This window comes from Varanus komodoensis, unplaced genomic scaffold, assembly GCF_004798865.1.
Source record: "Varanus komodoensis strain SLA01 unplaced genomic scaffold, ASM479886v1 scaffold29_1, whole genome shotgun sequence".
In the NCBI taxonomy this organism is placed as follows: domain Eukaryota; kingdom Metazoa; phylum Chordata; class Lepidosauria; order Squamata; family Varanidae; genus Varanus; species Varanus komodoensis.
In genome coordinates, this window is record NW_025335759.1 from 4,975,188 (window position 1) to 5,001,431 (window position 26,244).

At 49.3% G+C, this 26,244-nt stretch overlaps 1 protein-coding gene across 2 annotated transcripts in view; it reads left to right on the forward strand.

Annotated features, from left to right (window-relative positions):
• The window catches only part of SYTL1 (synaptotagmin like 1), a 33,704-nt gene continuing 7,460 nt past the window's right edge, over nucleotides 1–26,244 (forward strand). Inside the window, exons 1-11 of one of the 2 annotated variants that reach the window (XM_044435051.1) lie at nucleotides 1–51; nucleotides 13,263–13,655; nucleotides 16,314–16,462; nucleotides 17,375–17,471; nucleotides 19,557–19,608; nucleotides 20,960–21,002; nucleotides 21,629–21,726; nucleotides 22,699–22,827; nucleotides 23,705–23,871; nucleotides 25,203–25,305; nucleotides 25,869–26,030. In XM_044435051.1, coding sequence (XP_044290986.1) covers nucleotides 13,528–13,655; nucleotides 16,314–16,462; nucleotides 17,375–17,471; nucleotides 19,557–19,608; nucleotides 20,960–21,002; nucleotides 21,629–21,726; nucleotides 22,699–22,827; nucleotides 23,705–23,871; nucleotides 25,203–25,305; nucleotides 25,869–26,030 — 1,128 coding nt within the window. In that variant the 5' untranslated portion in view covers nucleotides 1–51; nucleotides 13,263–13,527. The remainder of the gene's footprint in view (nucleotides 52–13,262; nucleotides 13,656–16,313; nucleotides 16,463–17,374; nucleotides 17,472–19,556; nucleotides 19,609–20,959; nucleotides 21,003–21,628; nucleotides 21,727–22,698; nucleotides 22,828–23,704; nucleotides 23,872–25,202; nucleotides 25,306–25,868; nucleotides 26,031–26,244) is intronic. The other variant, XM_044435052.1, reaches the window with a different exon arrangement.

Consider the following 26,244-nt stretch of genomic DNA (forward strand, 5'->3'; position numbering starts at 1 on the left):
GCGCGCGCCCTGCGGCCGGGCTCGCCGAGACGGGGAGCCCCACCTGGCCAGGTAACCCGCCGCCGCGGCGCGCTCTCCTTCGCCGCCCGCGCGCGAGGGTCGGGGGCCTCCCGCCCCCCCTCGCCCCCCCCTCCGGCCCGGCCGTTCCGCCGCCGCATATGGGAGAGCGGGCCGGGCGCGGGGCGAGCGGGGGGCGGCGCGCCTCGGGAAGGGGGCGCGGGGCGGGCGAGGCTGCGGCATCTGCGGCCCCCGCGCCGCCCCGGAGGCCACTGTGTTCTTGTTCGGCTCAGCCTGCCTTCCAGGGTTGTTGTGAGGATGAAATGGAGAGGAGGTCCCCCTGAGCGTCTTCGCAGGCGTGAAGGGTAAACGTAGCATAATAGGATACTCTTGCTTGCTTGCTTGCTTGCTTGCATATGCCGTCAAGGAACTCCCTGTGAGCGAGGGTTAGCCGGGAGTCGGTGGCGAGCCCAGAACGATTCAGGGAGCTTCTTGGTTAAGTGGAGGCCAGCCCTCGGATCCCCTGAGCACTCTCACCATTGCACTACACTGCCTTTTTTTTTTTTTTTTTTGGCAAGGAAACTGTTTGGTCGTTCATTCCCCCTCCTTTTTAGAAACCCTTTAGGAGACTCAGTTTCATCCACAAGTCCTAAAATGTAAGGTCCCAAGCTCCTAGTAATATTGCTGCTCGAGTTATTTTACTCAAAAGTAAGTTCCACTACTAAGTTTATTTTCAAGTCGCTGTGCACGGGATTATTTGTTTGCCTATATTTATGTTCTGCCTTCTTCCTCTGCCAAGGAACCCCAGGCGGGCTTTATCATCCTCTCCCTCCCCTCTGTTTGCTGTCTGGACAAACCCTGGGGAGAGAAAGGAGGACTCCTCGTGATCATGGCAGGCTCTTGAGCAACCTTGCACTGAACGCCCCGGCCTGCCTATTTAGATGGAAGGAGTCCTGCCATTCCCAGGATTCCCCCACAATCATGGCTGGCTGGGGCATGTTGGGAGCTCCGGACCATTGTTGTTGTGGTGGTTGTTTTGTGACTGTGTATAGGGTTGCACTCTGGGATAATTTCATACTTTCAACCATATAGGCTTACACACAGCCCTCCAATGTAATGTGAGTGACTTCCACAGGTGGAAGACCAGTCTTGTTGCATTTGGGGACCCTCCTGCTGAACGGGGCCTGCTCCCCTGCCCCAAAGACCCTGCCTGGCTGCACCACTGGCTTCGCAGGCTGATTGGGTGGGGCAGCCCTTTCCCAGCCTGACTGTTTCCCCCAAGGCAGCAAAAACCGATCCTAAGTTTGAACAGCCAGACTCTTCAAAATGGAGGAGGGCCACCAAATTGCATCTCTTGCCGGCGCCACAATAACCCTGATGGAAGCAGCAAAGAGGGTGTGTCCACGGCCTGTTCCTTTTCTCTCAGGACTCCTGAGCTTGTCCCCGCTGCTGTGCTGCAGGCAGAAATCAAACTGGGGGAATGCCACACCTCTGAGCCTTTCGTGCCTGGCCCTGTGGAAAGGCTGCCTGCCTGCCTGCCTGCCTGCCACAGAGATGGTTCAAAGCCCAGGAACTGTGTTGGGGTTCAAGCCAGCAAACTGGGTCCAGGTACCCTCTCAGGCAGCCAAATGTAAAGCACTTTGCTGCTGTAAAAACAAGCAAGCAAACAGTGAGTTTGCTGGGTGTCGCTTATGGGGTGACTAAAGGTTAAAATTCACACGGCTTTCTCCTGCTCTACTGCTCAGCACATGCAGTTTCTTTCTGGGTTCTTTCTGTTTATGGTGGGTGTACTTCACTTGAGTTTTGTAAACAGAAACCCCCCTGATAAAAACAATGTTATAATTAAAATGTCATTTTATCCAAACAAAAACAAAAAACCTGTTTCCATTCTGCACAAAATAGGGAATACCACAAGAACTCAGTCCCTTCTTTAGTTCAGGCCTGGGGCTCCTGTAGCCCATGAGATGTTGATCTACAACGGTCAGTAACCGTGGTCATGCTGGCTGGGGCTGATGGGAGCTGGGATCCATGCCATTGTCCTTAACAGCTGCTATCATTAGCAGGTCTTCTCAGTAGCTGCTAACAGTTTTATTTATTAGATTTATATCCCAACCTTTTCTTTTTTAAAGAACTCACCATTCTCCTCTTCCTCCTCTCAATTTTATCCCCACAACAACAGCCCTGTGAGGTAGGTTGGGCTGAGAGTCTGGGACCGGCCCAAAGTCACCCAGTTGGCTCCGTGGCTGAGCGGGGACTAGAACCCAGGTCTCCTGAGTCCCAGTCCTGCACTTGTGAGCCCTATACCACACTGGTTCTCAGGTAAGATTTACTTACCTGCTACCTGAAGGTGCAACAGTTGTACCAGGTTCTGGGAACTGTTAAAGCTTTCCACCTCATTCCATCCTGAAGGCAGTTGCATTACAGGATGCAGAATAATAAAGTGAGTCATAAGAAAACCAGGGCAGCTGATCACACATTTGTGTGTGTGTTTCTCTCTCTCTCTCATTTGCATCCCAGCCTTTGCGTTTAGATCCTGAAACATGGGTTAAATAGTTTTGTCTTTTGACTGGTTCAGCTGAAATGTGGAACTTAAGGGATCCGTCTCCTTTCTTTCCCTGTTTATGAGAGCTTTAGAGCACACAATTCTCCTTTTAATTTGCAGCCTTTCTAATGATCAACTAACTGCTAAACATGGGTTGATCTACTGAATAAAGGTGCAATCTTATGCATGTTTAGACAGAAAAGAGGAAAACAACTCCCAGTACGGTCCAGACAGAACAGGATGCTGTTGCAGGCCATCTTCCCCCTTAGACAGCTTAAAAGTTGGCAATCATATTTTTAACAGCCCTAGTTCAGGTGTGTGATGTGTGTCCATAAACCCATGTGGCGAAGGGTGTTCTCTGTTTGTCTAGGTAGGGAGTGTCTTCATATCCAACAGGTGGGATTTGTAAATACTTAGAGAGGCACCTTCAGTGTGCCACAGGAGCATTTCCGAAAACGTGGGCTCCTCTTCTATCTGGTTGTTTTTGTTCCTGCTGTGTTTGTGTGCACTCCGGGTACCAGGCTTCTCCACCTTCATACCGCCCATGGCTCTGGCCATCCCCTCTCTCGGAATTTTCTGCATGATCAGAAGCAGAACCACAACCTGAACGCTTTTATTATGGGGGTGAGACTTCGGTCATTGCTCTGGTTCCTTCTCTGAGGATAAGGGGTGTTTGGGTGTGTTTAAATGTTCTGGTTTTGTGTAAACAGGACGTGGGCTTCAGGAGAACCCTCGCTTTGGGGCTTTTTCCTTTTGCCTTAAGAGCATTGCTCAGTCAGACCGAAGGCCCTGTCTGGTGTTGGTGAGGAGCTAGTGTGCACCCTCCCAGTGTGAAAAGGCCCTTCCTTTAATCTGTCTTGATTTCGCACCACTCTGTTTCATGGGATGGCCCTTTGGGTTTCTAGGATAATGGAACAGGGAGGAAAATGTCTCCTTCACCACCATGCGTAATTCTTAACATGCATGCAAAGATTCAGGAGTTAAGCAGATGCTCTCAAGCAAACGTGGGACTGAGGATAGTCATACCACTATCTGGGAGAGAGGAGTGAGCAAACTGTTGTCATGTGCCATCAGGTCTTCTCTGACTCATGGTGACCCTATGCATGAAGGCCCTCCATAGTGTCCTGCCCATGACTTCCCTGTTTAAGCTGTTCTAAATTCAAGGCTGTGTCTTCCGTTCTGGAGTCCCTCCATCTCTTATTCGGCCTTTTCTTCCTCTGCCTTTCCCTAGTATGATTGGCTTCTCCAGGGGTTCTTGCAATCCTCTGTTTTGTGGTGCTCATCTCTGGAAGATCACTATAGAGATGGACAAGACAATCCTCAACAATGGATGTGTTTGGAGTTTGCACACACTAGAATTTGAAAGGAAGGTGGGGAACTTCCTCATGAGGTTCATCTTGCTCTGTTTTGTCCACTCTGCCAACTGCCAGCAGGGATGAAGATAGGCAGCATCTTTTTCTTGCTCCTGGGGGAGACGCCAAGGACTGAACCTGCAACCTTTAGCTCACGAAACCTGCTCGCTGCCACTGAGCCACAGGCCCCCGTTACCATGAAGCCTTCTGTGCGCTGCACCCGCTTTTCTGGTTTCGTGCAGAATTGAAGGTATGAGTGTCACACAAGGAATATTTCCTGTCCCGCTTTGCTGCTATGTCATCTCTAGGTGGCCAAGAAGACATCACATTTCCTTTCACCATCAGAATTAAAATAATACCCCACTAAGAAAAATCTAGTGAAAAGGGATGTTTACAATCTGAAGCAAAACTGAAATCATGCCAGCGTCTAAAGCATCCATAAACAACACTGATAAGAGAATGGAAGTGCACAACAAAAGCTTCCCATGGAAAATCTCTCAGTGATTCTTAGTATTTAATCTTCTTTAGCTTCTTCAGTTCTCTGCATGGAGGTCAGGCACAGCTGGTTTCCAGTCAACATCCATATAAACAATAATGCATGGATACGGATGCATGGCCTCCATTTCACAGAATGTGACTTTGAACAGTGTGTGTGGCATATTATCGATCTATTTCTACCTTTCTGGTGTAACACTTTTTTTGTTTTAAGTCGTGACAAAATCCAGACTGAGTGTGACTAAGCTGGGTCCTTCTGGGTGGCCTATTTTCAGCACTTGGCTTTTGTCTCCTGTGCAGGTGCTGATGAAGATACTCAGCACTGCTTGAATGCAGCAGCCCAGATGCACTTGTGGACTGCCGTTCCCATCCATTGCAGGCAGCATGGCCAATAGCAAGGGATTATGGGAGCTCCAGTCCTAATCGCCTGGAAGCGACCCAAATTGCCTACTGCTGTTTTAATAAGTTTGAGATTTAGCAGACATATGATCATTGCAACTGGATGCAGTGTGATAAAGTGCAGCTCTATCTGGCTGCAAACTCATATTCGGGAGTGGCCTTGATAGACCCAGTGGGGCCTTACTTCAGAGCAGACTTATCTGGGGCTGCACCATAAGCAGCCTAGGAGGCATGCTTGCGTTTCACAAAAAGGAAAATGCTTTTATGATCAGTTTCTGGGCACACCTGTCTTGGAAGCCAGTGCAGTTCAGGAGATGGGTAGGCTGTAAGATGGACAGAAGAGCCACGCGACCAGCCTTGTGTAACGAGTGGGTGCAGAGCGCTGGCATGCGAACAGGGTGGTCCCACATACAGGAGCCTGCCACTACTTTTGTTCTGGGAAACACGGGCGCAGAATGGTGAGCTCCGGTTTGTCCAGCCTAGTTTCGCAGCCACAGCACTGCCGGTTTCCTTTTAGTACGCTGGTTTCTGGGTCCCAGCTGCCACTTGCTGCAGGCAGCCATGGAATCACAGTAGAGCTGGACGGGGCCACAAAGGCCATCGGGTCCAGCCCCCCGCTGTTGCAGGACACCAAGTCACACCATCCCCCTCGGAGGGCTGTCCAGTTTCTTCCTGAATGACTCCAGTGTGGGAGAGCCCCCCACCTCTCCATGCAGCTGGTTTCACTGTCATATCGCTCTGACAGTGAGGAAGCTTCTCTTGATGTCCAGCCTGAATCTGGGTTGTCCCAGCTTGAATCAATTATTCCATGTCCTACACTTTAGTATCAGCAAGAAGAGATCTTGCACTTCCCCTTTGTGACAGTCTTTGAAGTAGTTATAGAGTGATACCATGTTCCACCTCAGTCTTCTCTTCTCAAGGCAGAACATGCCCAGTTCGCTCAGTGTCTCCTCATAGGGCAGTTTCCAAACCTGGATCATTTTTGTTACCCTCTGCTGGACCCTTTCTAATTTACCTGCATCTTTCTTAAATCTTGGTGCTCAGAACTGGACACTGTATTCCAGGTGAGGAGGAGTAGAGGAACTACTACTACTTGTGATTTGGAAGTAATGTTTCTGTTAATACATTTCAAAATAGCATTTGCCCTCTTGGTGGCTGCATCACATTGTTGGCTCATATCTAGCCTATTGTCCACCATTACTCTGAGATCTTCCTCTTTTTCACGTATTCCCCACCTAGTATTGATGCATTTGGTTTCTCTTTCCCAGGTGGAGGTCTTGGCACTTGTCCTTATTGACTCTCATTCTGTTGCTTTCAGCCCAGTGTTCAAGTTTATCCAGGTTGTCATTCTGTCTTCCAGGGTGTTTGCTATTCCACCCAGTTTTGTATTGTCTGCAGATTTGATTATCTTGCCTTGCACTTCCTCATCCAAATCATTAATACAGATGTTGGGGAGCACTGGGCCCAGGACTGAACCCTGTGGCACCCCGCCAGTTACCTCCATCCAATTTAAGAGGGTGTCATTGATGAGCACTCTTTGCGTTCAATTTAGCAGCCAATTCTGGATTCACCTAATAGTTTTCCCTTCTAGTCCAGTTTTTGCTATTTTGCTTATTAGAATATCATGCGGCACTATGGCAAAAGCTTTGTCATGCATGTAGAAGCCCTCAGCTCTGGTCACCTGGCATCTCCAGTTAAAAAGATCCAGGTAGCAGGAAGGTCTCTCCTAGTCTTATCCTCGGCCTTCTGCAGGCAAGGGTCTGCCTTGGGCACTGAGGCTCTCCCGAGGAGGAGTGCTGCTCTGAGCGGCGGCAGATGTCACACCCATGCTGGCCCAGGCGTGATGCTGATCCCTCCCCCACAATCCCTCGCTTGCCATTTTGTGGAGGCTCCTTTGAGGCCTCACCTGGACTGCGCGGGAGAACGGGCAGCTTGGGACCTGCTGCAGGCAGCGCCCTTGGTCTCCCGGCACCAGCACCTCCCTGCAGAACTTGGGCAGGGCAGGGCAGGCCTTGCTCCTGCTCACGCGGTGTCTGGGGATGAACCCTTGCGTGGTAGCGCTTCACACCCGCCTGCTGGCTGTGGGAGAATGCAGAGTTGGAAGGGGGAACTCCATCTCTGCTCTTTGTCCCAGGTGAGTGAGTGCCCTGGGGTAGGAAACCAGGCTTTGCTGCATTGGCACAGCTTCAGAGAAGGAGTGCAGCTTTTCTGGAAGGGAGCTGGGCAACTCCCGGACTGGATTTCAGGGCAGAGTGAACATGCAACCTTCTCTTTGAATCCTGCTGGTGCTTGGCACTGATGCATCTCCTGGTTCCTTGGTGACGCTCTTCCATCCTCAAAAGATGAGACTGCCCACTGCATGCCTGCTTTTCTTAGGGGGTGGAGCCAACCAAGGAAATATTTATTTACAAGATGCGTATAGCATTCCATATTCCAGCATGGAGATTTTGGAGCAGAGAACAATAAAAGATAGAACAGGGAGAAGCACAGAACACAATGCTAAAAGTAATTGCAATACAGATGTGGTTTAATTAGTTCAGGAAGCCTTCCCGAAAGGAAAGTTTTTGGGAGGCGCCAAATAAAATACAATGTTGGACTTGAAGTACAATTGGGCAAAATGAAACTGGCATAATTTGCAAATGGCAAAGGATGTGCAAGCTTTGATTCTGGGTGAAAGCGCTGCCAATTTGGTGACTCTGTAGATGGACATGCAGAGCTTTGAACTGGAAGAGGAGTGGCCTTCCTGATCTGGGAAGTCTGGAGTAAGCAAGAGCGTACAGCTCCTTTATGCTTCCTTGTGTGTCAAAGAAGTTTGTTGCCTCAGTCTGCAGGCTGGGATCTTTCTGGCTCTTTCTCGTGCTATTTTCCTCCCTTCTGTTACTCAACTCTTGCCCAATACAAACTGCAAGAGGATCACGCTACAGTCACGCTGGCTGGAGGGAGAGAGAAACTAAAGCAGGGAAATGCAGAAGTGATGCTCAGATCAAATGTTGTTTCTTTTACCCCCAAGTTCATCTGTGCTCCAATTCAGCAGGAAATATTAGGGATCAAACGCCCAACCCACTCAGACTTAATTTGCTTGCTTCTTTGAGCTGTTGTTGTTAGTCACGAACTCGTGTCCGACCCGTCGTGACCCCGTGGACAACATTCCTCCAGGCCTTCCTGTCCTCCACCATCCCCCGGAGTCCACCCAAGCTCACTCCGACTGCTTCAGTGACTCCATCCAGCCACCTCATCCTCTGCCATCCCCGTCTTCTTTTGCCATCTATTGTTCCCAGCATCAGGCTCTTCTCCAGGGAGTCCTTCCTTCTCATTAGGTGGCCAAAGTATTTGAGTTTCATCTTCAGGATCTGGCTTCTTTGAGCTATATCTGTTCTTACCAGAGCTTCCCGGTGGCCATCCGTCCAGAGGGTCACCCAAAGCTACAGCTGCTTGGCTTCACTGATATTGGAGCATCTGGTCTTCCAAACATTCCCTTACACCTGTTGGACATCTGTTCATGCTTTCCTCTTTCCCTGCCAGGGATTGTCTGAATGCACATGAAGCAGTCGCCTTGCTGAAACTGAGCGGGCTGGGTCTGGCCAGTGTTTGGAGGAAAGCAATGTACTGGCCTTGAGTTACATGGTGGAAGAAAGGTGGGATACAAATGCAATAAACAAATAAACACGCAGTGACACCGTCTAACTATTAACTATGTTGAACAAAGCACAGAGTCCTGGGAATCAGGTTAACCCAGCTTAACACGCTTCTCTTGTCCAGTGATAACATTAACCTCCCACAAAGTACATCTAGAAAGGAACGCGTGTGTGTACATACATCTGCAGTGAGAAACTTGTGGCCACTCAGCGGTTTTGGCCTGCAAGTCCCATCATCTTTAGCCAGCAAAACAGCTGGGAAGCGTTGATGGGAACTGTAGGTAGAACAGCTGAAGGGGCCATGAGTTGCTCAACCCTGGTATACAAGAAAGGTGGGTCTGTCGAGGAGCCTTCCCCAACAGGGGGGGTGCTCTGGGTGGGCAGGATCACAATGCCCATCATCCCCAGCCAACTGTCCCATTAGCTGTGTTGCCTGGGAATGATGGCAATTGTAGGCAAAAGCCCCTGGAGGTCGCCAGGTCAGGGATGGCCGCTGTAGAATAGCGTGGCCCCAGAACGCGGGGCTGAAATCCTTTGTACAGCAACAAAATGTTGCAGTGCGAACGGTTCCTGTGTGCAGTCCCAGCCACTCTGTTCCCTGCCACAGTCTGCCAGGGTTATGTGGCCACTGGGCATACCTGATCCTGCTGGGCTTTTCTGAGTAGGGGCTGGGATTTCCCCCAATGTGGTTTTCTAAACTTTATTTTGCTTTGTGTTTGGGTTAGTTTTGGTTTGGTTTGTGGTGCTTCTGCAGAACTTGGGAATTCCTCCAAGCCTTTTGATAGCTCCCTTTTCTGAGTGAGTGGTGCTGCCTTGGCCCTTACATCCCGACAACGCTCCAGTGGTTTGGAATGCTCAGAGCACGCCATGCAACTGATCTCAGTGATCCTTACAACCCTGTAAGGTAGGCCAATATAATATCACAGGATAGGTTTTTTTCAGGCTGCTGCTGGGCTCATGGGAGAGGTAAATCAGGAACTTCTTGGTTCATAGTTGATTTTTTAAAAATGCATTAACTTATCCTTCCTCCAAGCATCTTGCACATTCCATCCTTCCATTTTATCCTCACAACAGCCCTGTGAGGTAGGTTATGCTGCAAAATAGCAGCTGGCTCAAAGCCACCTCATCAGCTTCATGGCAGAGTGGAGGTTTTTGCACCTTCTGAATCTGAACCAGCCATCGAATCGTTAACCCACACTGCCTGTTCACTCTCTGTAATCCCGCTCTCCTAGAACCAGTCACTTTTGAAAGTCCTGGGGCACAAACCTGGGCAGGTTTCAGCAGAAAAAGCTGTGGGGGGCGCTGAGGGTCGCAGACCTCCTTTAAGTCGCAACTTGCATAGGATTGCACCTTAATGGATTAAGCTGAGATGCTGTACAAGCTTAGACACAAAGGAGTCGCCAGCATTCCATGAGTTGAAAGGCTTCTTTATGTCCGAACATGCACAGATTTGCTTCCTGAGTCGCTGAATGCAGAAACTGGATCTGCAGGTGTTTTGGACTTCACCTCTCAGGCTTCTGGATTATTGGTTGTGGTGGCAAGGGATTCTCAGAGTGGGATTTGAAACATCTGGAGATCTTGCATCTCCCCACCCAGTTTAATAAATGCATTCTCTGAACCCTTCCCCTATGAGGCAGCGGCTGGCACAACCGGGGCTACGAGGCAGTGGCTGGCATCTCCCAGAATCATGACCGTAAAAGCTCCTGCGTCCTTTGCTTTCTGCGGGACTGGGACTGCTCCATCCCACTGCCCGGCGCTCTACACGGTGGTGGGCAAACCTGCCTTTTCATGTGGAAAGGGTGGCTGGGGTTGCTCGTCAGCAAACCGGGTTGGCCTGGCACGGAGGGAGGAACTGTGTTAGCACAGGGTGTGCATTCGTCCCCACAGCAGGATCCACCCTGACTCAGCCGTGGGAGGCTGCAAAACTCCAGGATGTAGTTGTGTGTTTGCAAAGAAGAAAAGTCCTTGAGCTCCAGCCATGGACAGAGGCCAGTGTGCCTGTATGCACAGGCGCCAGCCAGAGTTTGGGAGCTAATGAGAAGTTGCAGGCTGGCCCAAATCTGCCTCTTTGTGTGCGCTCGCTCGCTCTCTCTCTCTCTCTCTCTCTCTCTCTCTCTCTCTCTCTCTCTCTCTCTCTCTCTCTCTCTCTCACACACACACACACACACACACACACACACACACACACACACGAGGGGGGCGCATAGGGAATGCTTCTACTCTACATGAGGAAAGAAACAGACTGCTACCAGACTGCTGTGAATTCACCCATCTGCCACAGGTATAACTGCAGATCTCGCCACATCCTGTGATCTGTCTTGCAGTTTCCTGCTTCATGGTGCAACCAGGTTGTTTTTTCTGACCCTTTTTTTAATGCTCTTACATGCACACCCCTTTTCGAAGGCCATTTGGATCTCCATACCTGAAGCACACTGGCAGGTTCGCCTCTCTTCTCTGCCCTTCAGAGAAGCAAAACCCAAACAGCCCCTCAGCCCAAGCCTTTGCATGTATCTGTATCTGTTTATGCATAAGAACATCCTAAGCATGAGCGGGTTTGCCTTTTAAGCTTACTGGAATCATGGCACCATCACGACTGTAGGAATAAAAGAGCGTTTTCTCCTGTTTCTGCTGAAGGCATTGACTTGGCAAGGACCACCCACTTGTTCTAGAAAAAGATGGTGTGTTTTCAAAGAAGATAAAGACGGAGAGTACCTGGAGGAAGGCCTTCTCTGTGGTGGCATCCCAACTATGGAATACACTCCCCGGAAAGGTTTGCCTGGTGCCGATGTTATATTCTTTTCGGCATCAGGCAAAACCCTTTATTTTCCCATTATTTTAAAGTTTAATTGATTTTAATTGGGGTTTTAGTATATCCTGGTTGGATGCTGTGGGGCTGTTCTGTTGTATTTATTTATTGGAAGCCATCCCGAGATGTTCTGTAGGGGATGGGATAGAAAAGCTTTTAAATAAATAGATAGATAGATAGATAGATAGATAGATAGATAGATAGATAGATGGAGAACAATCCAATGAGTACCTGCAAGCTCCCTGGCCGTACTTTCTTTGAGAAAACTTCTGTTCCCGGAATGATCATCCTTCCCTGCCCACCTCTGGATGGTGTCATAGTAACACATTCCCAAATGCCAGTGTGCATCGAGGCGGGCTCTGCAGCCGTGCCACCAAAGCGAGCCCAGAGAAGCAATCAGCTGTGCTGATCTGCCGTTCCCATCAAGACCGAGGTGCCCTGAAGCGCTTTTGCACTGCCATCGCGATTGCCCACAAAAATGCATTCTTGCTGAGATAACCTATTTCCTCCACACGGTGCAGAACCTGGAAGCAACACAGTCTTTTCTTTTTGAAAACAAGTGCACCGAACTTGTTGCTTTGGGACAGGCTTTCCCTGGCTGATGCCTCAAGATACGGTGGGCTGCAGTTTCCATTTTTATTTCTGGACACATTGGGGCGGCGGGGGGGCGGTATCAGCTTGGAGAAGGCAGCGGGTCTGGGGGGATGGAGGTGTCCTTGATTTGCTTCATTTTTGTACTTCCCAGCAGCCAAAGCCTGCGGGCAGTGTCCGACAAGTCATAAAATACATTACAAAAGATAAAGAAGAGGGAAAACGTCATAACAGTTCGAGAGATTTCAAACTACATTTTAAGTGCCTTAAACAATTAAGGCACATCTGTGCAACCGGGCCTGTTAAAACAGCTGGCAAAACACCCCCTCCCACTGTGTCCAAAAGTGGCCGGAGAGCTGCAAATTGGAGGCGTTGACACTGCTTGTGAAAAGGTTTCCTTTGGATGATTGTGACAGGCACGTTCGTTGCTTGAAGGGCTTTGTTCCTGCAGATGCAGGAAGTGCACCCAGAAAGTTGTAGTCTGAGGCATCTTGCACAGTAGCAAGTTGTCAAAAGCCAACAGGAATGCAAACCCACATCCGGGTTGTTGTTTTCTTTTTTTTTCATATTAAAATTTCTGATTAAGTTTCTCAGCCTCTAAAACACATGTCTTTCTTTTTCACTGCGGATGGGTTAAGCATGGATACACTTGTACAATCAGTATTTAAAAAATATTTTAATTAAAAAAATTATCCTGCGCTGCAAACAAACATCTCCCAGAGCTGCTTATAAATACCTGGATTATGGCAGTCCCTGGCCCCAAGTTTACAATGTAAAAGGACACCACACACAGGGGAAAGAGGAGGAGGAGGAGGGGGAGGAATAGTCAAAGAAGCAGCACCCTGGGGACTGGTTTTTACAGTTAGCCGTTCTTGGCATGACCAGCTATGATGAAACCAGTCCAGGTGCTCTGATGGACTGGCTCCACAAAGAAGGCCTCGTATTGACGTGCAGTGCATGTGCTCACAAATGCAACCTGCGTTAGGTCTAGGAGGTTTTCCCGTGTGTTGTTGCCATGGCATACAGCTCTTGCACAGGCCCTTGTCCAGTTCAGCGAAGCTTGCATGGGAGAACGTCCTGGTGGATTGCCCGGTCCAGTCGGGCTTACTTCTGTTCCCCTTCTGTGCGCTCGCTGGGCTCACACAGAGGCTTCTTGAGGTATTTTGGTGCCTTAATGGCAGGCACACTTCTATGCTCTCATCTCCTGACTTCCTTTGGAACCACATCCCCCTTTGTGCCCCTCCTCTTCTCCCCTCCTTTTCCTCCCTTTGGCCTCTTTTTGGGCAATTAGTAAGTGACCGGGCTACAACGGTCTGCAACTCCCAAGAGTCTTCTGAAGAACCTAGGTGTGTGAGATTGTGTTTGTAAGATACCAGATTGTGTGGTGTCTTAGAAAGTACAAGTGGTGCTGAAGGTGATTCTTTCTGTGTTTTCTCTGCTCCAAGTGGGCTGTGACCTTGTCTCTCGAAAGGCCATCAGGATGGAGAACAATCGTCCGTGGAGCCTCATCCAGAACTGAATGGTTCCGTCCTGAGACATCTTCCTGTTCCCGTGGCCATGAGTGGATTGCTGGTGCTGGTCTCCTGGCTTGACCTCCCCTTTCCACGCCGCTGATGTGTTGACAGGGCTTACCTGAGAGGCCGTCAAGAGAAGTGTCTGCCTCTAGGCGTGGACAGACTCGACTGGGCACGCTCCAGACCAGCACTTCCCATGGATGTGGACATCTCCATGGACGCCTTGCTGGACCTCAGCTTCCTGACCGAAGAGGAGCAGAATGCCATCGCAGAGGTTCTCCAGAGAGATTCACAGCTCCGGATGCTGGAGGAGGGACGGATCAGGTGAGACTTTCTCAAATGGGTTGGCTCAGGGATGGACAGACGTTCCGTTACCAGGCATGCCTCTCCCCCATCAGGCCCCTCCAGCTAAGCAGGCCCAAAACGCTGGCTTGTGCTAGCAGATGCAGGTTAGGCTTTGAGGAACAGGCTGCCTCAATCTAGGAATATTTTTTCATACCGAACCAAGATTATAAGTCCTTTCATGTAAGTATTGTTTTGCAATATCCTCACCATGTTCTTTTCCAGTGTCCAAATTGGGAAAGCTTTTTAGACAATGGGGAGTCAACTCCCGCCCCCCTCCCCCCATTGCAAACATGCCAGAAATCCCAGTGTTCATTCCATCCACCCCTGGGGCCATCTTGTTGGTCCACCCGCCATCCAGCCTTCAGCTTCCTGAGTGCACCTGAGCGCACTCTCCTGGGGTGATGGCGACCTCTGCCGGGTGGCAACATGGCCCACCCCATTGTCTTCCAATGCTCCCAGCTCAGTGTCCGCTGCAGGCAGGATTGCTGCTTTGGTGGGGCAGTCCTATCTGCTGGTCCCCCACTACTGGCACCTGCCCACCTCTGTCTCAAGGTAAGCTCACTTGTTGCTCGTAAGGGTGTTGCACAGAGACCATGAAGAAGAAAGCTGGGTTGCTTACCTGCAGCTATTGCCCGTGCATTGGTCATCTGTGCGTTCACACAACCTGCGCACCGACCCTGCATCAGTGCAGGTGGCTTTGGCCCCATGCTTTCCTTCGGGCCTGTATCCAGAAGTTGCAAGCTGGCCATTCTCTTGGCTCTCCCAGTTCCAAGGCCACAATGTTGGCCTGGACGGAACTGGGGAAAGGAGCAGGACCCTCTCCTAGATATACCAGTGGAGGGAGGGGAGGGATTCCCACCAGAATGAGTCTAGCTTGGAAGCAACAAGCCCACACAGGTGCAAAGCCATATGTGTGAATGCACAGTTGACCACCCGAAGAAGGATAGTTACAGGTAAGCAACCCACCTTTCACTCTTGCAGAGAGGCAGAAGCTGGCACAAAATGTGTCTCTTTCTTCACCTCAGGTGTGCAGCTGAAAAGGAACTAAACAGCTGGAGAGAAAAATAATTGGCAGTTTCTCTTTCTTTTCTTTGGCAACTGCCCATAAGCAAAACAAGCAGACCTGGCTAGGCTGGTTTATTTGCATTCCTCTCCTGTCTAGCTGGCAACTCCATCCTGAAATCTGTTAACAAAGGAACACATAAAATGCTGGGATGATGCAAATATAATGAAGTTCCCCAGATATGATTCACCTGAGACAGTGGATACTTTGATTTAAGAGGAAGGAATTACGTAGAATTTTTTCTGAAAGTTTTCCGTTATGGAATTCTTTCTTCACTGACTTTAGTGTGGTAGAATTCTGGAAAGATTTCCTTCCTGGGCCAGCTGAAGCAGTCCTGAGATTCCCCGCAAAATTCTAATATATTAGTGTGATTGTGCCCACTTTATGAAATGCCTCCTTTCTATTCCCTCCTACCCCCACATGGTGTTTGGAAAGTGCCAACTGCATTAATTAAAAATCCATCTCTTTTCTGAGACCTTCCCTGATTGTGCTGCTCAGTTTGCTTGCTGTTTATGGTGTGTTGATGAGGTTTGACAGAGGGACCTGTCTGGGGAATGGAAAGCTGTCACATTTCCTCTGTTGGCTCCCTGGATTCCTGGTTGCCTCCCACGTCTTGGCACCGGATCCTTGAGCAAGCTGGCGGACCAACTGCGTGATTTGCATTTTCTTCTTAAAGCACCAGTGAAATCGCTGGCAGCCATTTGCATGAGCCAGGCATTATCTGGGCACTGTGTTTTCCTAAAAAGGCACCTGAAAAACAACTGGCTTGGTGGGACTGGCAAAAATCCCACTCACCAAAGCATTTTCCAGGTGCTGTTTTGTTTAACCATGGCCATTGGATAGGAAGTGGGTACATCCCTAGTTTTTAGCATTTGGTTTAAATATTTTATAAACCTTGCAGGGTTTCTTATGTGTTTTGACCTATTTTGATTTTTTTGTAGACTGCTTAGCTTTTTTTTTTTAGATGTGGTAAGTGGTATATACATCTGCGCTGCAACAAGAGCTTGCAGCATGGAGAACTGCTGTTCAAAATCCCAGGTAGCCACATGTTCTTCCGGTTTTTCTGTTCGATATCCTCAGCCGTCCAACAGGCAGCCCATGACCACTAGGCATGTTCGTTCCTCAGTGGCTTGTTCTCTCCATAAATGTTTGTTTCTAAAAGAGTTTCATGCTTCTACCAACCCTGCGGCCCCCATAGGCCCTGCTTACTCCTCCACCTTTGTATTTAGATTAGGATTCAGACATGAATAATTGCATTTGCTGTTGGTAAACAGCAAGGTTGGGGAGCCTATGATCCTCCTGATGATGTTGGATTACAAATCCCATCATCCTAGACCATTAGCCATGTTGGCCAGGGCTTATGGGAGTAAGAGTCCAACATCTTGTGGGACAGAGGCGCTTCAGGCTTGGTATTGAAGAGGCTAATGTGCAATGTAAGGCAGGTCTACTCAGAAGTAAGTCCCAGCCACTGAGTTCAGTGCTGCATTTTCTCAGGTAGGTATGCGCTGCCTGAGATTTTGTTCCTGGGTAAAGCAGCATTCCAACTTGTCGTCTTTCTCTCCTTCTGCCTCTAGCAAACTACGTGAGTCTGTTTCTGATCCAAACTACCTGAAGTTCTTATCCGGGGACTGGTTCTGCGATGTCCGTTCGAAGCGGCACTGGCACAATCATTTTGGTTCCGACATCGTCCGGGCTTCGATCCGCCGGAAAAGGAAGCCCAAAGGTAAGAGACAGACGCTGCCCGGCGACTCTGTGTTTGACAATTCACTGTCCTCTTGAGGTTTTCCAATCTGCCCAGATAACATACAGTTTTGGGTAGAGTAAAAAACACAGTGGAGAAAACTAATGATTACGCACTTTGCTGCAAAACACCTTCCTGGAAAAATGCCATGTATCTTGTTTTCTGCTCCTAACCCTCAGAAAATAAAAGGGGAGCAACCTTGCGTAATACTAGGAGAGCTGCTTTACTGGCTTAAACCACATGGCCATGGTGCTCTCCAGGTGTCTGGGACATCACTGGCATGCTGGTTATTGAGGTGATGGGAGTTGCAGTTCACAATCAGGGATCAGCATCTGATGATGAGGAAGAACTCATCTGGTCCATCGTTGCATTTCTTGCTGTGGCCAGACAGATGCTTTCAGAATTTCTTGGGGGCGAAGGAAGTGGGCGTCTCCTTTTGTGGTTTGTCCCCAGGAGCTGGTGATTGGGAGGGATACTATCCCTGCACATGGAGGTCCCATTTGAAATCTGAAATGAGTTACATTGCAAAACAGCTTTCGGGGCACATGTTTGGGTTGGCTCATTTTGGAGCCTCCCTTCCCTTCCATGTGCCTCCTTCATTCTGTCGTTTCCTGTAACTAAGAGTTCTTACCAAAGAAAGAAGTCCTAGGCCAATATTTTTAAGGGTGGAAAGTCCATATATACTTAGTAGCTTCAATGTTTAGAACAGCTTTCCCCCAGCCTGGCACCCTCCAGAAGAACTGGGCTACAGTTCCCATCATTCCCAGACATACCTGGGAAGCGGTACTCCATCACAGTTGGAAAACACCAGGTTGGGGGAGGCTGGTATGATGCATTCCTTTAAAATGAGTTGATTTCCCTGAAAGAGATGCAACTGTCGCCATGATGAAACAGGTGAATGGGCACTGAAGCAACAAGCCAGCTTGGGGGATTTGGAGGTGATCTGCGAACCCACCACTGAGGAAGAGAAGGTGCCAGATGCTGTGGACAGGTGAGAAGCTTTGCCAGTGGGGTGTAGACGGGAGGCCCCTTCTGCTTGGAAATGGCCAAGCAGCAACTGTTTCTTGAATGGATAGCAGCCTCAATGAGGGAGTGTTCCTTGAGGAGGCTGTAGACAAGGATTTTTCTTCCTTCCTTTCTTCCTTTATTTGGAAAAGGGTCAGCTTAACAGGACCTTACAGAAGCTCTTTATCGTGCATGAATAATCCGGTGCAGGGTTGGAGCTAAGAAGCTGGGCAGCACTGAGTCACGCAACCAATGACCCGGTTTAGCAAAAAAGGAAATTCACTCCAGGCCGTTATCTTTTGTCAGCCATTTTTACTCCCCCTGTGGGCTGCACTAGGCTGAATGAATGAATGAATGAATGAATGAATGAATGAATGAATGAAAGCTGCTTTGCTGCCGAAATTCAGCAGCAAAGCACGCCACGGTGCACAGAAAATGGGTTAAATTTAGCTTGGTTTGCAAGCTACAGTTTACACTTAGCTGCTACAGAAACTTTTAGAGCTCTATTTGTAAACATTTGTATCAGTTTTTGAGTTCTGAGGCAGCAAGAGGTGTTGAACCACCCAAAGGGGTAGTGGAAGACCCCGTTTGACCTGAGGGCTACCTGTTCTTAGGTTAGACTGTTGAATTGCTCCCAAGGAGGGTAGAGCTCCAGCCTCCTCTGAGCTCTGCACTATACGGGGTCAGTCTAAGCTATATGGGGTCCAGTCAATGGCCCAGGCATCTCTTTTGATGTGCATCAAGCCACCGGAATGTCCTGATTTTTAAAATGTGCTTTAGCGTCTGTCAAGCAATGCAATGCAACAGGGGTGCCAACAGCATCCTTTCACTAATGCCCCTGGTCCCCAGCTGGTTTTGCCAGCGTCTGTGTTTCTGTGGGTTGTGGTTTGTGAGGGCAAATGTATTAACTGTTGTGAGGTGTTGTTTTGTGTTTTGGTATCATTTTCCACTTGTTTTATTCCCTGGACATTTTCAGAACTACTGCAAAATGCCTAAAGACCAAACAGTAGATCCCAACTCACCTTTTCCCCCTTCCTTTGGACTATCTAAAGTCCTTTTACAAAGAGGGCTTAGAGCTACTTCACGCTACTTCTTAGGGATATACGTTTCAAAATGAGGAAGTCTGTGCATATGAGAAGCATGTTATTGCTCTCTCTGTGTGTGTGTGTGTGTGTGTGTGAGAGAGAGAGAGAGAGAGAGAGAGTTGAAATTTATGTATTTCATTCTTATACTGCCCAATAGCCAAGGCTCTCTGGGCAGTTAACACAAGTTTAAAAACACACACACACAAACACAGAAACAAGATAAAATTAACTTAAAACAGCAAAAACACCATAGCAATTGCAACTGAATTAGCGTAGAAGCATAGCAGTGAGAAAATAAAATGCAATATTAAAAAGAATAAAGTTGAAAAGTTAAACTGTTAAAAGGTTAGGTGAATAAAAAGGTTTTCATCTGGTGCTGAAAAGCATATGGTGGCCTTAAGCGCATTGTTTTGGGGAGCTCGTTGCACAATCGAGGTGCCATCACCGAAAAGTCCCTCCTGCTGGCAGCCACCCCCCAGTCAGAAAATCCAGAGTGGGAAGCCTATTCCTGCCGAATGGCCTCCAGCAAGAGGGGGCCTCACTCCTGGTTTCCATACTGCTCCACCATCTTGGTTGCCTTTCTCTGGATCTCTTCCCATCTTTCTTAAAACCTGGTGCCTGGAACAAGTCACAGTGCTCCAGAAGTGATGTCTGACTAGTGCCGGCAAAAGCGGAGCAGAGGTTGCTACTTGGTTTTGTGCAGTGCTTGAAGGTCCTTTAACTGCTGGGGCTCGAGAGAGCCAGGGGTATCTTTAGAAACTGGACAGCCCTCTGAGTGGGATGGTGTGAATCGATGTCCTGCAGCAGCAGCGGTTGCACCTGATGGCCTTCATGGCCCCGTTCAACTCTCCTATTCTATGATTCTTCCTGAATCTTGAAGCAGCAGAAGGTTAGGTCTGGTCCTTGGGCAAAGGAGGGAAAAACCAGCGTATTATCAACCAGAGACCTTGCCTTGAAAGAATCTTCACCTCTCCGTTTCTTCATAGCATACCGAGCGACTTGGCTACTGCTCAACCAACCTGTCCAGAAGTGGCTCAGGTGAGCTTGCTTGATTCTTGCTGCCAACTTCAGCCTTCTTTTTATAGAAGGGCATCTAGTATTCTAAATTCTGGTTCTTCCTCCTGTTGGCTTTTTTGCACCTGTATTTTAAAACTTGCTTGCAAAATCCAGGAGTGGAACCAAGCACTTTTTAGACACTGCAAACTACCTTCTGCTGAATCAGCCAGTAACTTGTCCTGCATTGACCTCGGCTGAAAGTTGGAGCTGGGAGTCTGTGTGCAGAAGAGCCTTTGGTTTGGTCCTCAGCATCTCTGGGCTTGCTGGAAAAGACTCCTGGGGAGTCATTGCGGGGCTGTTGAGTCCTCCATCCACTGAACTCCATCGTGGAGAAGTTTTCAGGGGAGTCATTCCAGGAGTGGGCAGGGCTGAAGGCGAAATGAGGCGGAACCGAACGCCAAGGGGAGGGGCAACGGATGAGCCGGTTTAAGCTGAAATCTCTGGCGGCGTCTCAGTCTTTTACACAACGGCAATGCAGAGGGAGGCAAAAGAACAGAGAAACTGCAACATGATGATGGGTCAGGGCAGAGGACGGGGCCACCTGGGGAACCTGGTGGGTAGGAGTGGGAATCCAGGTGGGCCAGAGGTGGCCCACAGGCCTGAGTTCTGTGCACCTGGTGTAGAGGATTCTGAGCTGGATGGAGCTCATGGCCCATGTAGACACCTTTGGGCTCGTTGGCACAGCTTTCGACAGCAGCCTTGCTCAGGCCAGCGCCCTGTGTGTCCTTCCGTTGGCCATGCTGCCCGGGGCAGATGGGCGTTGACACCCAAAATGTCTGGAGGGCCCCAGGCTGGGTAAGGCTGCCCGAAGCGGGAGTGCATAAGTTAAGGGCTCCGTGGAGTTCCCCCTTCCTGCGCTTCTCCTCGCCTACTTTGCATGACTGGAGAGAGTGGAGGCAGCAGAAAGAGGCTGCAAGGATCAACAACAGGCCCTGGTAGGTGCCCAGCTCTGCCCGCTTGTGATGCTGCTCCTTCCAGTACGGACATGGGAGCAGGCAGTGCGGCTGCAGATTTCAAGTCCCGACACAAAATGTCAGGATGAGCACCGCTTTTCAAAACACCCCAGTTCCTCATTCTGGAGCGTGATGTTTCTTACTTTGGAGCAGGGAAGGTGCACTTTTAAAACTTGTTTTTAAATGCACAAGACAGAGGCTTTTCATGCTTTGTATATGCAAATATCTCAAGAAGCCTGAAACTGGCTGCTTTTGCTGCTGCTGCCATTTGACAGGTTGCTTGGACTGTGCAGCTTTTTCCTTGGAATTGAGGGAGACAGGAATGGGGTGATCAGAATTTAAATACATTTCCAGGGTTAAGCTGTTCTCTCTCTCTGCAGGATGTGACTCAGCCTCAGGAACCAGTGACTGAGAACAAGACAGGTAAAAGCAATAAGCAACCATACAGACATCTGCAGTGTCTGAGGAAGTGAGGGGCAGAGTGGAGCTGGAGGGCAAACTCAACGCAATGGATATATGTTTTTGCATTGAAAGCACATTGGGGGGAATTAAACAGCCAGCATTATAGACGGACAGAATTGGGATTCCAGTTGGCAGAAGGGGGCGTTCCACACGGCTTTGGTCTGCCCTGACTCCCCAGTTCTCCTCCCTCCTCCATCTCTGATTTTCTGCATCGGAGAGGAAGTTTCCATTTGCCCCAGAGAGAACGTCCTTCCAATTCAAATATGAGTGTCAGAAGAGAGATTTTTGTTGGGCTGCTGCAATGGGAGGGAGAAGGAACGCCCCCTCTTTTCCTGCCATTGGCGAGAGCATCCACAGCAGCCCACTGAGGACTGAGAATGCTTACTGATGAGTGTCTGCTTCCAGGGTGAGCGGAATGGGAGCCCCCAGGTAAAGGAATGGCTGGGTGGAATTCCGGACAGGTCCATTCCACACTGCAGCGTTTTGAGGTGCCCCCGTTTGAGCTGCATCCTACTGCTTAATGTTACATTTCAGACTTGCTGAATGTCCATGTTCCAGGCGTCACCAGCTCTCTTTTTCCCTTCCAGAGAGAAGCGATTCATTTAGCAGCCTGAGTTCAGAGGCAGAGGAGGAGAAAGAGGAACGGCAGAGTGATCCCATACCAGCCATCACAGCCCCAGTGCAGGTATGAAGGCTGAAGCCGTTGCTAAGCAACCGGATACAGGCTGCCCTCTTGGTTGCTGTCCAGGTCAAGAGTCACGGCCCAAGTGAGACACCGGGGTGTTCTGAGGAAGATGCCTCACGGGGTTGGATTGCCTTGGGCAACCTGAATTTTCAGCCTCAGTTCTCTTTCCGAAAAGGGGAGATGCGAATGGCTGGGTTTGTGGGCTTGTTTTGAGGATTGGTGGTGGAAAATGCTTCCAACTACGAGTCCTCCAGGTTGCATAGCTCTGAGGAAATCATATATTGGCTTCCTGGCCGCAGAATGTGCACGTCTGTTCTGTCATGCTAACTGATGTGCTGCTGACCGTGGCTTTAGCTGGTGGTGGTTTTGTGCCACCAAGTCATCGCCAACTCACGGTGACCCCATGAACGAACGTCTTCCCAAATGTCCTGCCCTGATCAGCTCTCAAGGCCGTGGCTTCTTGTATGGAATTGACCCATTCCATGGCTGGCTTTCCTCCTCCTCTTCTCCTGCAACTTTCCCCAGCATTTCTGCCACCTCCAGCAAGCCTTGCTTCCTCACGAGGTGCCTGTTTACTTGGCTGGGTGCTCTTTTTACATTGATCTGTCTGTTTTCATTGCTGGATTGTTAATTCTTCTTGATTGGTCCATGTGTATGTTTTTATTTTTCTCATTATTGATAGCTGCTTTGATGCCATCTTTGACAGAAACACAGTATATAAATATGCTAAATAAATAAGATGCCTGCCAGCAAAACACACAGACACACCAAACAGGAGGGGGAAGTTTTGCGTTCTGTTGCAGGTCTGAAGTTTTTCGGTGACTCTTTTGGCAGAAGGCTCCGTCCAGCACTGCCATCTCCGCATGCAACAGCCTGCAGTTCGAAGTCCACCAGGTTGACCCAAATGCACCATTGCCACACTGTAGAACAGTTAAAATAAGCTCTCTGCCCCCACCTGTTTTCTATCTTCAGAGTAACGGGAGCCTTGGAAATGGCCAGGAAGGAGCTTTGAGTTTGACACCCCCAAAGAACAACGCGATGCGTCCACGGAAGAAGCTGCTGAGCGCCAGCTCTTCGTTCTCCAGTCTGAGTTCATCCACGGTAAGTGATGTGGGGTTTGCATGGACAGCGTCTCGCCAGCTGGGACAGCCTTCAGCACAAAGCTTGGGTAAAGTGTGGCCCTCCTTAGCTTCTGGTCTGTGATTTGCATCAGTCCTAGCCAGCATAGGCAATGGTGATGGAAGATGGGAGTTGTAGGTCAAAATATCTGGAGGACCAGATCCCAAGTCGCTCAGCCCTGCCGAGCTGAGCAGAAAATGAGCTAAAGAGAACATGATTGCCTCCTGCTTGGCTCATGATTCCCACCCCTCTAGGACTATCTGGTTCCTCAAAACGGAGAGGGGGGTTTCTGTGAGACCACATGTGCTGGGGGTGCAAGCAAAGACAGCAAAATGGCAGTAGGGCAGAGGAGGAGAAAGGGGGACAAAACTGTCGGAAGAAGAGGGAGCTGTGCAAATGACCGGTTGGTTCCAAAACGTTTAGCCTGCTCTGGGGCTGCCACCTGACCCACCTATTTCTGCAATTCCCCAAGGGACTCCTTAAAATTGGCACTAGGAGCGCTAATTGTGCAATGATTTGACTCCACGGACACATCCGAGTTGTGCCTCAGAGCTCATCTTCTCTTCAAGGTTCAGGTTTTACTGAGTGCCCAAGAAAACGATTGCAGTACCGAGCATGGTATCCTTTGTACCAAGTACATTTGTGGATGTCGAGCAGTTTTTGGCTGGTGTCTTTTCATTTGCTTGTTTAGGCTTATTATGGAGAGTTTTTAAGAAGCCCAGGTCCTCCTTGAACTTGCCTTCTCCCGTGGGCCTCTTTTCCTGCATCTTTGCCCGATGTTTGGATCCCATCTCTTCCTTCCCATCTCATCTCACCTCTTCCTCTTCCTCTTCCTCTCCCCCCGCTTGCTTTCTTGCAGATGAGTGGCAGCATGATGAGTGTATTCAGTGACAACGATATTGGGAATGTGGAAGTCCGTGGCTGCATCCAGTTCTCCCTGCAGTATGACTCCATGAGGAAGGAACTTCATATCCAAGTCATCCAGTGCCGAGACCTCGCCGAAGCCAAAAAGCAGCGGTCAGATCCGTAAGTTTGGGCTTGGGCCTGCTTTCACTACTCCTCTGTTAACTTGCATGCCGGTCCCTTGATCCATCCAAATGGGAAAAGGTAATGGGTGGGTCACTTTTCAGGGGAAGCATAACTCCTCCTCCTAAGGACTGTGGAGCTCGCTATCCTCCCTCGGATGGTGAACTCGGAGGGTGAGCGCTGACAGAGTGGAGCCCGAATGGGCCCTTGGAAAAATGAAAGGGAGGCCTTGGCAGGCATAGGGGAATCCTCAGTTTTGCAAAATCACATGTGTAACTCCGCCCCTCCACAAAAAAAAAAAAAAAAAAACCCTAAGGGAGTGACCTGTCCACCCTCAAAATGAATTCTGAGCATATTCAGTGGCCTCCAAGTACTACAGGTTGTGGAGTGTCTGTTGGGAAGGGGAAGCAAAGCAATGCAAAGAGAAGAAGTGGTGGAAAAGAAGTAGAAATGGTCTGCTGGAATTCCTTACTGCTCATAGGATCCTTGGGAAGGGCAGCTCTGGGGAGAACATGGAACAAGAGCACTTTTCTTAGAGGTGAGGTCACGCTGCAACCCTTGACTGCAGTTTCCACTTGTATATTCACTCAGATACATTGATCGATTGCACTGAATTCTTCCTCCTTCTGGCAAGGTATTGGGCAGAATCCTCAGCCAGAAATATTGGGCTGTGGTACCCAAGGGCATGCTTAGAGTCATTTCTAATGCATGCTCACAATAGCAAAAATGCAAATGCCGGGATTGAAAGATACCTAATTAAGGAGAAGTAATTGCATGGTTAAAAGGGGAAAGGCTATTCAAGGCACACAAATTGGCTTCAAGAGTATTTATACGGAAGGGCAGGATATAAAATGTACCTAGTAAGGAATAAGGAACAAAGAGCCCAACTGCAGAAGAACCGAGGATGCTGGAGGCCTTGGTGTAATCAATGAACTAGTAGCAGCTCAGCATCATTTCCAGCAGTGGCCTCCCCAGCCCTGCTTGGAGATGCCAAGTATATTGGTCCTGGGAGCTTTGGAATGCAGTGCAGGGGCACCCAATCAACAAACGGAATCAGATTAGTCTGGCAGGATTTCATTCTTGAGAAATCCGTGTTGGCTTCACGTGAGAGCTCCCTTCCTTGTATTTTCCTGCTTTAATCCACTTGCCTCCACTCTCCCTTAATCTTCCTGTCCCTTGGTCAGCTTTTATTCCCTTCTTGTTGTCCTTTATTTGCCTGAAAGCGACTGTAGTACTTTTAACGTGGCTCACTTTAGCAAAGATCACTACCATTGCAGCAGAAGAAAGCAACAGCATCTCCACCATTGCCTTTGTGTTGCTTTCCCTCTCAGGTATGTCAAAACCTACCTCCTTCCTGACAAATCAAATCACAGCAAGAGGAAAACTGTTGTCAAAAAGAAGACTCTGGACCCCATCTTCAATGAAACCCTAAAGGTGAGGAGGGAGAGGCTGCCTTCCCTGGTGCAGAAGCATCCTGCTTTGAAGAAGGATGTAGAGCAGTGGCGGAGAAGCTCAGGCCCAGGGTGGCAGTCTAACCTTTTGGAGTGGCCCAGGTGGCTACAGCCCCTCCCCACAACCACCCAGCATTAGGTGGCTTCCCAGATTTTGTGCACCCCCCCTTTCTAATGGTTGCAATACCTCTCCAAAGGCTCAGAGGCAGCAGATAAACTGCCAAAAAATAAAATAAGCTGGATTTTTTTCATTGTTGGCACCACTGCTTTTGTCTTGGTCTTCATCAAAGCCAATTGAATAAAGAAGCCTTGACGCTTCATGCAGAGGCTGGAATGAGGGAGCCTGGCGGAAGGAAGTTCCACAGATACCTTCAGCCTTAAGGTAGCTGCCTGAAGTTTGATGACAAGAGTGAAGAGCTTGAGCAGTGCTACAGAGTTTGTGCGCTGTGTCGTCGCACACTGGATTATTGGCATGTTCTGAACTGTTGTTTTCTGCATCCTCCTTCCCTCCTGCTGCACCTTTCTTGCCTGTCACTGACTCTGCAGTACAAGGTTGAGAAGGCTGAACTCCAAGGCCGGATCCTGAACCTGTCCGTCTGGCATCATGATGCTTTGAGCCGGAACCTGTTCATGGGAGAGGTGGAGATTGCCTTGAACACCTGGGACTGGAGCAACGTGGGCCCTCAGTGGTTCAACCTCCAACCCAGGGTGAGCATCCACGCTTGCTTTCCGTTCCACTCCCCTTCAGCTTTGCCCCGTTCCTCCTGGTGTTCTCTCCCTGCAGAACGTTCATTGCTATTTCCCAGGTGATGGGTAGGGCTGAGTGTATGTATGTGTAGCGTTTATATTGGCACTCATCCCATGAAGCACCTGCAGAAGGCATTCTGTAGCATCAGAGGAGGGGCTTTGCTTGCATGTGTGG